Source organism: Eubalaena glacialis, chromosome 11 (assembly GCF_028564815.1).
Source record: "Eubalaena glacialis isolate mEubGla1 chromosome 11, mEubGla1.1.hap2.+ XY, whole genome shotgun sequence".
NCBI lineage: Eukaryota > Metazoa > Chordata > Mammalia > Artiodactyla > Balaenidae > Eubalaena > Eubalaena glacialis.
In genome coordinates this window covers 31,140,730-31,153,465 of record NC_083726.1, presented here as the reverse complement: position 1 = coordinate 31,153,465, position 12,736 = coordinate 31,140,730, and the positions used below count along the sequence as shown (strand labels likewise).

The 12,736-nt window shown below is 35.9% G+C and overlaps 1 protein-coding gene across 2 annotated transcripts in view; it reads right to left on the bottom strand.

The window, feature by feature from the left end:
- Positions 1–12,736, bottom strand: part of ATP2B1 (ATPase plasma membrane Ca2+ transporting 1) — a 136,630-nt gene that overhangs the window by 29,690 nt on the left and 94,204 nt on the right. For both annotated transcript variants that reach the window (XM_061205850.1, XM_061205851.1), the window contains exons 7-12: positions 11,117–11,155; positions 10,184–10,345; positions 8,456–8,670; positions 5,515–5,757; positions 3,924–4,165; positions 1,107–1,344 (exon numbers count right to left, since the gene is read on the bottom strand). In XM_061205850.1, coding sequence (XP_061061833.1) covers positions 1,107–1,344; positions 3,924–4,165; positions 5,515–5,757; positions 8,456–8,670; positions 10,184–10,345; positions 11,117–11,155 — 1,139 coding nt within the window. The remainder of the gene's footprint in view (positions 1–1,106; positions 1,345–3,923; positions 4,166–5,514; positions 5,758–8,455; positions 8,671–10,183; positions 10,346–11,116; positions 11,156–12,736) is intronic.

The window sequence follows — 12,736 nt, the reverse complement described above, 5'->3', positions numbered from 1 at the left end:
TATTCATGTTGCTTCTTTGCTCACAATGTGCTTACCGCTCACCCTCTCTCTTGGTCTAGCCAATACCTCTTCATCCTTTGAGACTCACATCAGGTAATTAACCTCTAGGAAGTCTTACTTGACCCCTCTCATGGTTAACATAACACAGTGTGGTCTTTTAATCAAATGTATTTTATACAGAGCTGGGTTTGAACACACTAGCTCTAATGTCTAGAGCTAACCTCTATACATCTCAATTTTTTTTCATCTTTCAAATAAGTACTAATACTTATAACTCAGAGGTGAATATTAAATGAAATAATCCATGTAAAGCACTTGGCATAATATCTGGCACACAGTAAGAATGCAATAAAAAGATATAATTACTTTAGAAGGTTGGGGGCTCATATAACATGCTCTGCATATGTATCTAACTATGTACTAACAGCCTGATTATAATTATGTGTTTGTCCATCCCTGCCCAGGACAGTGACTTCTTTGAGGCCAGGAACCAGATCTCAAAAATCTTTATGTCTCCAGTATCTTAGCATAGTGGCTGGCACACAGCAGTTGCTCAATAGACTTAAGAAAAAAAAAAAAAAAAAAAAAAAAGATTTAAAGAAGAAAAGCAAAGTCTAGAGCTGCGGACTGTCCAATATGGTAGCAAGATGTTTAAATATAAATTGAAAAAAAATTTTTTTTAATTCGGTTTTTCAGTTGCACTAGCTACACCTCAAAATCTCAGTAGTCACATGTGGCTAGTAGCTATGATATGGAACAACACAGAACAATTCTATGGTTGCAGAAAGTTCTATTGGACAGTGCTGGACTACAGACCATGAAAACAAATAACTTAATGGCATTCACTATGTAATTTAATATAAATATCAATGGACAAAACCTACCCAGTTCAAGGCACTGGTTATGCTATAAACATACAGGATCCCAAAGAGAAGTTATCTAATTAAAAACCATAAACAGGTAGCACATGCAGCACAAGCACTATTATTTCACTTATCCTGGATTCACATAGGAGAGAAATAAAATCACAAACACTAAGAATTTTACTAGAAAACTGGTTACGGTTAGTGCCTTCTGCACATGCAGAACACAGAATGTTTCACCACCTCAGGTCTCACAGGATCTTCAATCCCCACAACAGCAATGCATGTAAGGCCGGTGACAATATCATTTTCATTATCCCATTCTGGTTCTGGTTCTCCTGCTGGGAAATCTCTGAATGCAAGACATATGGTTCTCAAGCCTTCTGATGCCATCGGTTCAATCACAGTTTTTACAATATCATCACGGTCCCTTGGTCTGAATACTTTTGCCTCACCATTAGCACTCAAGATTTTGAAACACCTATAAGGAAACGTTGAATCCAAACATCAATAATTAACAAAAATAATGGTTAATGCCATTTAAGTGAACTGGAAGGGCTAGAGTCATGGAATCTGATTATCCGGAATTCAGAGAATTACATATGTTGTGCTTTTACAGACTTAAATCACATTCACCTTTCACCCTCCCCTTTACAAAATACAGTTCTCTTTTTATGGTTCTCACTTGACCATGCTCCATTCAAGTTACTTTAGACACTTCTCTTTTGGAAATGCAGGGCTTCTAAATTTTCGCAAAAAACCCTCGTGGCAGAGAAGAATAAACTATATGCCTGTCCATTTTGGTACAGAATTAGACATTAATTTTAATTAACACAAAATTTCCAGATATTTCCTTCTTTTAAAGTAAAAAGCCACGTTCAATCAACCCTTACCTGAGATGCTGTTTCATCACCTGTATTGTTTTAACCATGAAAGAAAAAAAATAACTTACTGTTAAAATAAGCACTCTATTAGAATGAGAGAGATAATGCCAAAATAGTTTTAGTTTCAGCAAAACTAACTACAACTCTTTAACTGTGTAGTAAATAAAAGTTACACTGTATACTTCCCTATTTAAAGTTTATTTTTTCACATTGCCTCTTTATGTTCTTCTCCCTTGGTGATGCCACTGCCTCCTGCTTCTAGGCAGGTGATTCCCAAATCCCCATCTTCTGTTTTGATCGTTTTCCAAAGCTTTCCACTCTGACAGTCTTACTCAGATGTTGTACCGTACCTTAAATTTACTGCATGCAAGACTAAAGGCTGTCTCCTCACTGCCCATTGAACAGACATCAACATTACTCCCAATAATTTCAATGTTAAGTCTAAACTCTCACCTGAATACTTCCTTTCTCCTCATCATCTATATAGCATTAGCTCCTAAGTCCTATGTATTTGTCCTCTGAACAGTCTTCCGAATGTTTCCTCTCCTTTCTATTCCCCCTGCTACTCTACTGCCTTCTTCTGGCTCTTAACTTCAAGCCAGAGCTACTGTAATAGGCTTTTAAATGATATCGGTCTCCAGTCCATCCTTTTTTCCCCCCACAACCCACCTTATTCCCTGATGCAAGAATTATCCTCAGTCGCACAGCCATGCTCATTCTGCTACCTGATGAAAAAAATTCTTCAGCTGCGTTCTCTGGCCTACTTAACTGTTTTAACTGCTCAGGCTAACTCCACAGCAAAAGTAAATCTCACTGTGGAAAGAGTTATTGTATACTTAATATACTCCATGCTGGATGTTTTACATGCATTATTTTATCTCAGTGTCTTAGAATTGGTGGTCATCATCTTCTTTTTCAGTGAAGGAAAATGGAAGCCAAAGGAAGAATCTTCCCAGCATCCCAAAACTACTTAGTTGCAGAAGAGCCAAAGCCTGATTTGGTTTTGATTGAAAAATCTCTCCCATACCACCTACCTGCTTCTCAGCAAGCCACGGATGCAAGATTTCTAACATTTCACAGAAATCAGATAACCAAGCATATGTAAAGGGAAGAAACATGTCCGGTGTGCCACAAAAGCCCATCACCACTCAGCTGAACTGTATGACTATTAGCTATTCCCCCAATATGGTCCGCATATTCCCACTTCCTTCCCTCCAATGTGGCTACCTTCAACTTGATCTTACTTCATACCGAAACCTATCTTAAATGCTACACCCTTCATAGTATGACCTCTCATCTTAAAACTTTGTGTACATCTGTCATATTCTGCATTTTCATTTATATGTATTTTCTCTTAAACCTGTTAGATTATAATCTGACAAGTGTTCATTAAGATAACACTGGATTATAATCTACATATAAGCTAATTAAAATTGGAAATATTTTAAATATTACAATTTTAAGTGAGTTCTAATTTTCCAAAAATGCTCTTAATTAAAAAAATAAGTTTTCTACTTCTCTACTGGAATTAAAAAAAAATCAAAATAATTTCAACACCTGTAATAACAAATAAGCATTAGGGAAACTATACATAAACATGTGACGTCAAAATTGAGGCGACCGGTGTGTATAACGACAGTACAAAAGAAAGATTACCATTCAAAATGACAGCAGATATTTAAATACGACGCTGCAGCAGCATAAATATGATAAAACCTCACTCTGATATAAAAGGATTCTCAAGATCTAGTTTTAATGCTTTGCTGTTCTAAAAATTAATATATAATTCATTCATCACTATCTACAATGCAGTGTTGAAGACATAAACGGCAGGTTTTCTTCCCAGAAGGCTTTTATTTTTCATGATCCTACATAACAATGGAGTCAACATGTTTAAGAACAAATATCAATGTTCACTTCATTAAACCTACCAGATTGAATGTAATGGGCTTATTTTCCCTGTAGCAAAATACTAAGAAATAAAAGAAGCTGGAGTATGAAAATGACAGGATACCCTGGGCAAAAGAGCGATACCATTAAAATATACCCAAAAACTCCAAGGTCCTAGCAAATGCCTGATATTCACAAAAAGAAAATAGCAACAATAATAACATAGTAGATATTCCATAAAGCAACTATAGTTAGCAAATTATTCATCTAAGCATTTTACTCTTACTTTTTCAGAATTATCTCAGATGCACCCTTGCTGAATATTCGATAACTTCCATCTGAATTTTTCAGGACAGTACTCATGGACTTCCTAACAGAATTGAAGGTGTAGACTTTGTACAGTGCTTCTTCTGGTATTTCATTTCTAACATCCTGATAATCCCGTTTTAAATCCAAAAGAAGTCCCAACAAGGCACATTCAGTTTTATTACCAACATGACGTGGTAATCCACCCTCTTTCTCTGGTGGCTATAAGAAAAAAAGGTTTAGAAGCTAGTATCATCTTGTTTCTCTACGACAGTTTAATTTATAATGTAAAACAGAACGAGACATTCTAAAACAAAATTATACAGAAATTATATAGAAAACTTCTATTAGTTTTAGCATTTCAAAGAGGGACATAGAAAAAGTAAGGTAGAAAGAAGCTCTGGAGCAAAGATGACATGGATTCCAATCTCAGCCCTGCCAGTTACTAGCTATGTGAACTTTTGGCAAATTACCCAACTGCTGTGGTCCTTGGCTTCAGCATCTGGAAAATAGGTGCTCTTATGACCCAAGAATTAAATAAGACATGTAACTTTTAAAGTTGGTTCCTGACACATATGGGACTTAAGAAATTTTAATTCCTTTCCTCTTCTCTTGTTTTCATTGAATGTTTACATTAAATAATTCAAAATTAAATCTACTTTACCAATTTTTATGGCTTAAAATAAAAGTATAAGCATTAAAATGAAGCACTGTTGACTTAAATATATATAAAAACTTTATTTCCTTCATAGTATCTTCACAAATACCTTCTTATGTAATCATCACAACAGTATTAAGGGCAGATGTAACCATCTTTACTTAACAATTGAAGAAAGTAAAGCTCAGACTTACAGCTAAGGCAAAGCTAGATCTAGAATCAAGATCTCATAACTTTCCAGTCCAATAATCCAATTCATGAAATACTAATTTTGTTTATGGTCTTCACCCACAAATCACTAGAACACATATCAGCCAAACAATTTCATGCTTTATGTTATAAATAAAGACTTTTAAAACTTGCAAAGTTAAAAATATTTTATTCTAAGGTAGTACAAGTCTAGAATTACTTTATTCAGTTAGTCCCAAAAGGTTTAAGGATCACCTTACAGGTAGGATCTACTGAGAAACCAAACAGAGCATATAGCAAGCATATATAAAACATATTATTTTAAGTTGAAATCTAGTTTCAAAATCTTCTCTAGTAAATTGAGTTAATTTTCTATAGTAAGATAGACTAGTCTTTCACAAAATGAGCAAAGTAAAAATTTAAAATTAAGGACTTCTTCTGGTTGTTAGGCTCAAGAGTTTCTAAACGCAGGAAATTCAAAATACAGGAGACGAAAAATACAAATAAAGAGAATGTATATGTTGATCAACAGATCTTACTAGTAACACAAATTGTATCAAAAGAAAATTAAATACAGTATATGGATATATGCCTTTTAAAAACTTAACGCAATGCATTTCTTCAATTTATAAATAGTAATGATAGAGCTTAAAAGCTACATACAAATCATCACAAATTGAAAAATTAATTTTCATATATAAATTAATTATTAAAGAAAGCTTACCAATATTTTTGATGTATAAGCACAATTCACAGAAATTCCTGTTACAAGGTAGGACAAAATATTTGGTGGAATAGCTTCTGGTTCAGGAATCTTTTTATAATGTTTTTCATTTATGTAAGCTTGAACAACTGTCATTCTGTTCATTGTCAATGTTCCTGTTTTATCTGAACAAATAGCTGTAGCATTTCCCATGGTTTCACAAGCATCCAGATGCCTCACTAAATTATTATCTTTCATCATTTTCTACAGTGACCAAAAAAAAAGTAGTTAAGCTACATATAAAACCAATGACCTCATTATATTAAAATGATTATAAACTGCTTTAAAATCAGAACTAAAACTCCCAACTTTACATGGATACACAGTATAAAGCACCGATTTAATACTGGAAGAATTTAGTATATTTGACCTATTCAAATAAGCTAAATAGAGTACTAGCTTTCAGTGGTTTCAATCATTTCCCCACTACATAACATAATCTAGTAAATGAATACAGATACCTGCACCCATATGCAAATCATGTTGACTATATGCCTCCAACACTTCTGTGAAGTGTCCTCAAATTACAAGAGCTATAATAATTTGTACTCTAAGTACAGAGGTACTCACAGCCATGTAAGAGTATATAACATGTAAGGATTAAGTCTCCTTATTAAGTGGAAAACAAAAGATTCTTGTATCAGTCACCAAGGAAAAAGTAGCTTATCAGTTAAATATAGAGTTTGTGGGCATGTAGCTGCCTGATATTTTTTTTCTTTTGACTCTGATAGATTGAGGTAACATAACAAAACCAGAAAGGATCATTTTTATCTTTTCCATATGTTGGTACACTTGGTCTTCTCATCCTCAGGATCATCCCTTCCTCTTATTTACAAGAAAAAGACAGTTTCTAAAAAGAACAAGAGTTTCACTGTAGCTCCAAAAAGCATTTAGGTTAAAATGCTTGATAATTGATTCTTAAAACATACCTGGAATGGGTTAAAACCTGTAAAGAGTTATTTTACAAAGTATGTTCTGTGACTACTAATATGCAAGATACTGCAAGAAACTGATTCCTTGAAATAAATATGGGGAAGGAAGATTACTGTGATTTACATTAATACTGAACATTAAAAGAAGGAAGTTCTGCAGTAAAGAAAATGTGTTCAGTTTTGCCAAACACTAACACAGGAGCCATAAGGACCACACCTCAATGAAAAGAAAAGTGACTGGTAACATTTGGGCTAAAATAAACATTTAATAAAAACTTAAAGAAAAATGCTCTTATTTATTTTCTACGAAAGGACTGCAAATCAATCCTGCCTGTATCTTTTTGATCAATTGAAAAATTAATATCATTAATGACTATTCAAAGTGAACTAATGACAGTATTGACAGAATGACTGATTTTACCCATGTGTCTAAAACTTATGTTTACCCCAATTATTTCTAATTATTTTAAAACATCAAATAGATGATTACACTGTATTTCATTATTACTTTGACACATTTACCATTTTACTTTTGAAACAAAAGATGTGAAATGCCTGAAAATAAACTCAAACAGTAAGCAAAAAATATTCTTATCATGACACATCTGTTGAAAATTCTTGGGAACACTGAAGATAAGAGTGCTGGAGCAGAAACTATGACCAATTACTTTGTATTGCTCTCTGTCAGCAATACTACTTAAGGAGAAATATTAATTAATATCAGAAAATTGACAAGAGCAGCATTCTTTCATCAGGTATAATTTTACATGTGAAGCCACCTTTTCCATATGAGATATAAAATTGATTAAAAAGTAGGTTAGTAATCTTCAAACAGAATATTCCTTTAGGTAACCAGCAGCTAGCGAAGCCACTGAAGCTCATTTTTTCAGCATTCTACTAGGAGAACAAGGAGGAGTTAGCTACTGTAAATGGAGTGGTCAGAGAAGGTGATATGTGAAGAGACCTGAGTAAAGCTAGAGAGTTGATGATTCAAAGGAAGGAGCACAAGGGTCCTGAAGTGAGAACAGGGTTGGGGTATTTGAGAAACAGCAGGAAGGCTGGTGAGGCTGGACCAGAGGGGGAGAGAGAGGTGGGAGATGAACACTAGAGGAAAGCAAAGGCCAGATGGGGCAGCGCCCTGCAGGCCATAGCAAGGAGCCTTGGATTTCATTCTGACAAGAAGCCACTGGAGGGTTTTATAAAAGGAAACAAGATGATCTGAATTTTTTATTTTTATTTATTTATTTATTTATTTATGGCTGTGTTGGGTCTTCGTCTCTGTGCGAGGGCTTTCTCCAGTTGCGGCAAGCGGGGGCCACTCTTCATCGCGGTGCGCGGGCCTCTCACCATCGGGGCCTCTCTTGTTGCGGAGCACAGGCTCCAGACGCGCAGGCTCAGTAATTATGGCTCACGGACCTAGTTGCTCCGCGGCATGTGGGATCTTCCCAGACCAGGGCTCGAACCCGTGTCCCCTGCACTGGCAGGCAGACTCTCAACCACTGTGCCACTAGGGAAGCCCCCTGAATTATTTTTTAGAAACATGAGTCTACCATGTGAAGGCAGGACCGTGGGGTCATAAGGGTCCAAGGGTGGAAACAAGGAGGCCTTAGACGGTTGGATTCAAGTAAACCTCTCTGCTCTTGTACCACAGGCAAACGACAAGCGTGCTTACTTCAATGTTACAGATTGGAAACAGGAGGGGACAGGACAACATAACTATCATATGAGGAAAATTAAGCTAGAACTTTCCCCAGCAGAGTTATGCTTAGCTTTGTGTCAAGTCTGCCATCCCAGGAATGTATAGCTCTCGATGCAGAGATCTTCAACTGGGGGGGGAGGAGAAGGGAATCAATGACAGCGCTAAAGAAAACAGTGTAAATTTATGGAAATCCCCTAGTTCCAGAACCCAAGAGAAAAGAGCAACCAGTTGTACATTTTCTACACCAGCGGAGACTTTCTTTTCTGCTTACCTTGACTGAATAAGCCAGTGAGATAGTGACTGCGAGTGGAAGACCTTCTGGCACTGCTACCACTAAAACCGTAACTCCAATAATGAAGAACTTCACAAAATACTGTATGTAAATCGGTGTGCACTCAGCAAGCCACGGTCTCTTCTGAACCCAGAATGTATCAATTACAAAATATAATACGAGAATGATAACTGTGATGGCAGACATCAATAAACCTACATAAAAAGAAGGAAAATGTAATTATTAAATATTCTAGACACAATTCATAGTCAGTTACATATTAGCCACTGGAAGAATTATAACTACTTTGGTGATATTTATTTTAATTTCGCTGAGAAACTGTTACATCCTTTTTCGTGCTTAACTCATCACTTGACATTATCGGATTTAATTTCTGCTTCCAAGTATAGTCCCGAAGCCCAGGAGAAGTGGGAAAAAAGTGTTTATGATTCTTTTCTAGACTTAATTGTATCTTCAGTCTTCTACTAAAGCCGAGACAAAATAACAAGCAATGACAAGGAAATACCAAAAGCTTAGTATAAGCTGGTGCTCTACACGTTGGCAAGCTGCTTTCATGACAAAAGAGAAGTTGATAAGAACCTGATCAATGGGGAGACCTAGAATTAAATACTGAACTCCATGTTTTTTACGAAAAAAACACAAATTACCAAAATTACTTAATTTTTTTCATCTATCCTTACTGCTTTATTAACTTAGCAAACCAACAGTTAATCATATATTACACATCATTTACACCTTTCTGTTTTGTGGGATATTTAGCCCCTTATAAATGAGTATTACAAAATAAGGCATGTCCACCTATCTGGGTCTAATAATCCAATTCAATGTCTACTAAAATACCATCACCATCTTAAATCCACCCTTTTCCCCAACACTGTATGAGTCAGTATTACCATTTGGCTACATATTATCAAAAGCAAATATTTGCTATTAGATAATGAGCTTTTCGAGGACAGAAGCAAAAATTAACTTTTTCCAACATAGTCATAGGAAGTAACAGAATGATGCAATGTAAGTGACTTTAATAGTGTAGTCTGATTTAGCCCACACGTGTTCTTTCATAAAGATGATACTGTTGAAGGGCATGCTACGTTTTTAGCTAAAGCTCTGTTTTATTTCCTCTGAAGAGTAGTTCTGTTAACAGGTGTTTTCTAGTAACGGTTGTAATTTATAACTTCAGCCTCACCAGGATGATCCATTCTAACGTTAACTAATCCATTCAATTTAAGTTAACTATAACTTTTAGAAAAACACACACCTAATTTTTTTTCCATAGTCAGAAAAAAGGTAAGGAAATGTGCGGTGAAATTTCTTTTTATTAAAATATAGCTGGGTAATCTTCACGGAGTAACCTCACTGCTAAGCCCTCTCTCTATTGCTCCCAGAAATTCAGAGAGGAGCGCGTGGGCTTGTGAATTGGGCAGCCTTAGGCGCTAATCCTAACGTGACCACTTATTTATCAGCTAGTTGACAGAGGACACTCCCTCTACATAAAATGAGGATAACAGTTCCCAAGCTGCAAAATATTATGAGGATCTACAGTAACTCAAAGGCCTGGTACATTGCAGATAAAACTGAAAATATTTTTAATTCCTCTTCCACTCACAAAGCAATGATTTCCAGTCTTAAGTATGTCAAAGATGATTTTTAAATAGAAAGGCAGCATATTTTAAAACAAAACATCTTATTTTCTCGTATATATCATACCTGCTTTGCCAATCTGAACAGCCAGCTTTGTTAGTTTCCCTTGTAAAACAGATTTTTCCTTTTTTGGCAAATTTGCTTTCTTTTTGTCTTTTTCATCACCATCTCCACCTTCTTCACTCTTCAAAGGCTGCATTTCCATGGCTGCACCATCCTGGGCTTTTGCTACATCGAAGAGCAAATATAACTTCACTACATTTTAAAGGCACACGTAACTGTTAACATTTTCAAGCAATTTTTGGGGAAAAAAATCAATTTCTTATAGAAACACAAAAATTTAAACATTTAGCTTCCTAAACATTAGCTTCCTAAAGCTATGTCTGTGCCTACCCAGAGAAAATAAGACAATTAGTGACACTAGGTTTTGAAACTCTACCAGATTTGAGAGTGTTGAGCTAGGAAATAGGGATGAGGCATAAGAAGAAATACAGGGTCCTGAAAGAGCTAAATACCAAATCAGTTTTCTTCCTGTGTGTTGTGTTAGATAATGAGACTCATTCCAAACACCGTAAGTCCCTCCCATATAAGTTATGACCATAATGTAGAACATTATGTAGGACCACACATATAGAGAAATGCACATATGTTTACAGACTATTAAATAGCTGCAAAAAAAATTTACATTTTATATTTTGTTTCTTATGCATTTTTGCTAGCAATCATATTGTAACCAATGATAAAATACTGAAATGCTTAAGTTTAAAGTTACCTACATCTGGACCTTTCTAAGCTTACTACCACAGGTCATAATTAAAGTCTTATTAACATTGTAAAGGCAGCATAAGTCAGGCATTGACCAAAGAGACATTCACCCAAGTAATACAGATTGTTAATTTTCCGTATACATCCTACTTTTGGATGAATACAGTACACAAGAGATATATTTGTGGATATAATGAGAACAAGCTAAGTGTACTTTTATCCTCCTGAATTTACCTTTGTTGCGATTCTCAATAGCTCCGTCTTGTTTCTTATCTGTAGGAACAAAATGGGAATTAAAGCTTTCCAAAAGAAATGAATACAGCCATGTTAAATTATGCAAAGGTAGCTCACATTTCTATAACAGAACTGTTACACAATGGGGGGTGTGTGTGTATACAGATTAGAAAGCATTTGGCCCATAATGACATTCTGGCTCAATCACTCCCTAGGTCTTAACCATGGGGGGACACTCCAAAATAATTTGGGGCATCTATACTTGGTTGATTTCTCCATAAGACTTTACTCTTTTTTATGCTGCAATACACCCAAATATGGTATAAGAGGTTTTCAAACTAAATACAAATATAAGCCTAAGAATGTGGAAAAGGGAAGGGGTAGAGGGAGGAAGGAATGTCATAGGAAGACAACAGGCACACAGGAGAACTCTGATGGGAATGAGAACCAAATTGGTATGTATAAAAGATAGGGGAGGCAAGCAAGTAAAACTAGAATATGAAGGTACAAAATAAGACAGTAAAACTACTAGTTAAGGTAATCCCCAAATTCATTTAGATTTGGAGGAAACAGAAAGATGAGAATGTCTAACGTAAAAAGTAATCAAGGAGGGAATGGGTCTATTGTTTGGAGTAGGGAGTATAATATTAAAAATGACGAAGAGGAAAGAGAACCACTCAGCCTATTCTTTCAACTTCTCTATCAAGGAGACCTACCTTCAAACTGGAAAATGTGGAACAAATATGGTCAAGGAGGAACAGATGCTCAAGACAGGTGAGACAGAATACCTAGCTACTTTGAATGAGCCCAACTTTGGAAAGAGACCAAACATTCACATTCCAGATTATGAAGGCAACTGAGACAGATTACCCTGGATTATATTAATATATAATATCAATTTATTTAAGGGAATGATAAAAGAGCTGGAAGTCCACAGATGGAAAAATGGTGTCTACCATTCCCCGCCCACCCCCCCACCCCCCACTCTCACCAAGAATCAAAAACAGCAGTCAGTTAGATGTTAATTCCTGGGAATACTCTTGACTGGATTAATAAAAATAGGTATATAATATCTTAGAAAAAAAAGGTGCTTATTGGAAAAGAAACTGTAGGGTCAACAGGAACAAGGTCATGATGTGAACTTCCCTTTCTTTTTTTAATAGGGTCTGTTGACTTTAGTCTCCTGTAAATTAGGATGCAACACAATATATGGTGAAGAGCACACACTTTTGAGTCAGACAAGTGGGTCTGATCTGCCACTAATTAGATCTTTGACCTGGAGCAAGTTATGCAACCTCCATAAGCCTCAGTTTACCTGTCAGCAAAAAGATAGTCTTTTCTGTATGGTTTTAAGGATTATTGAGATAACGCATATAAAGCGGTCCAGAAATGGTATCAGCACTACACATTGGCCCCTTAGGGCGGCACGTGGAGGGCTACTGAGAAGAGTGGGACAGGAAAAATCTACAGTGTGGGGCCTGCCTCCCTTGTCAGCAGCCAGAGCTCTTCAAACATAGTTCTCTTTGAAATCAAGATTTCACAGCTCAAGACAAAACCCAGAAACCGAACCAAAACACCTAAATACTAAAAACACTGCTGTACATATAGCAAGCCAAGACT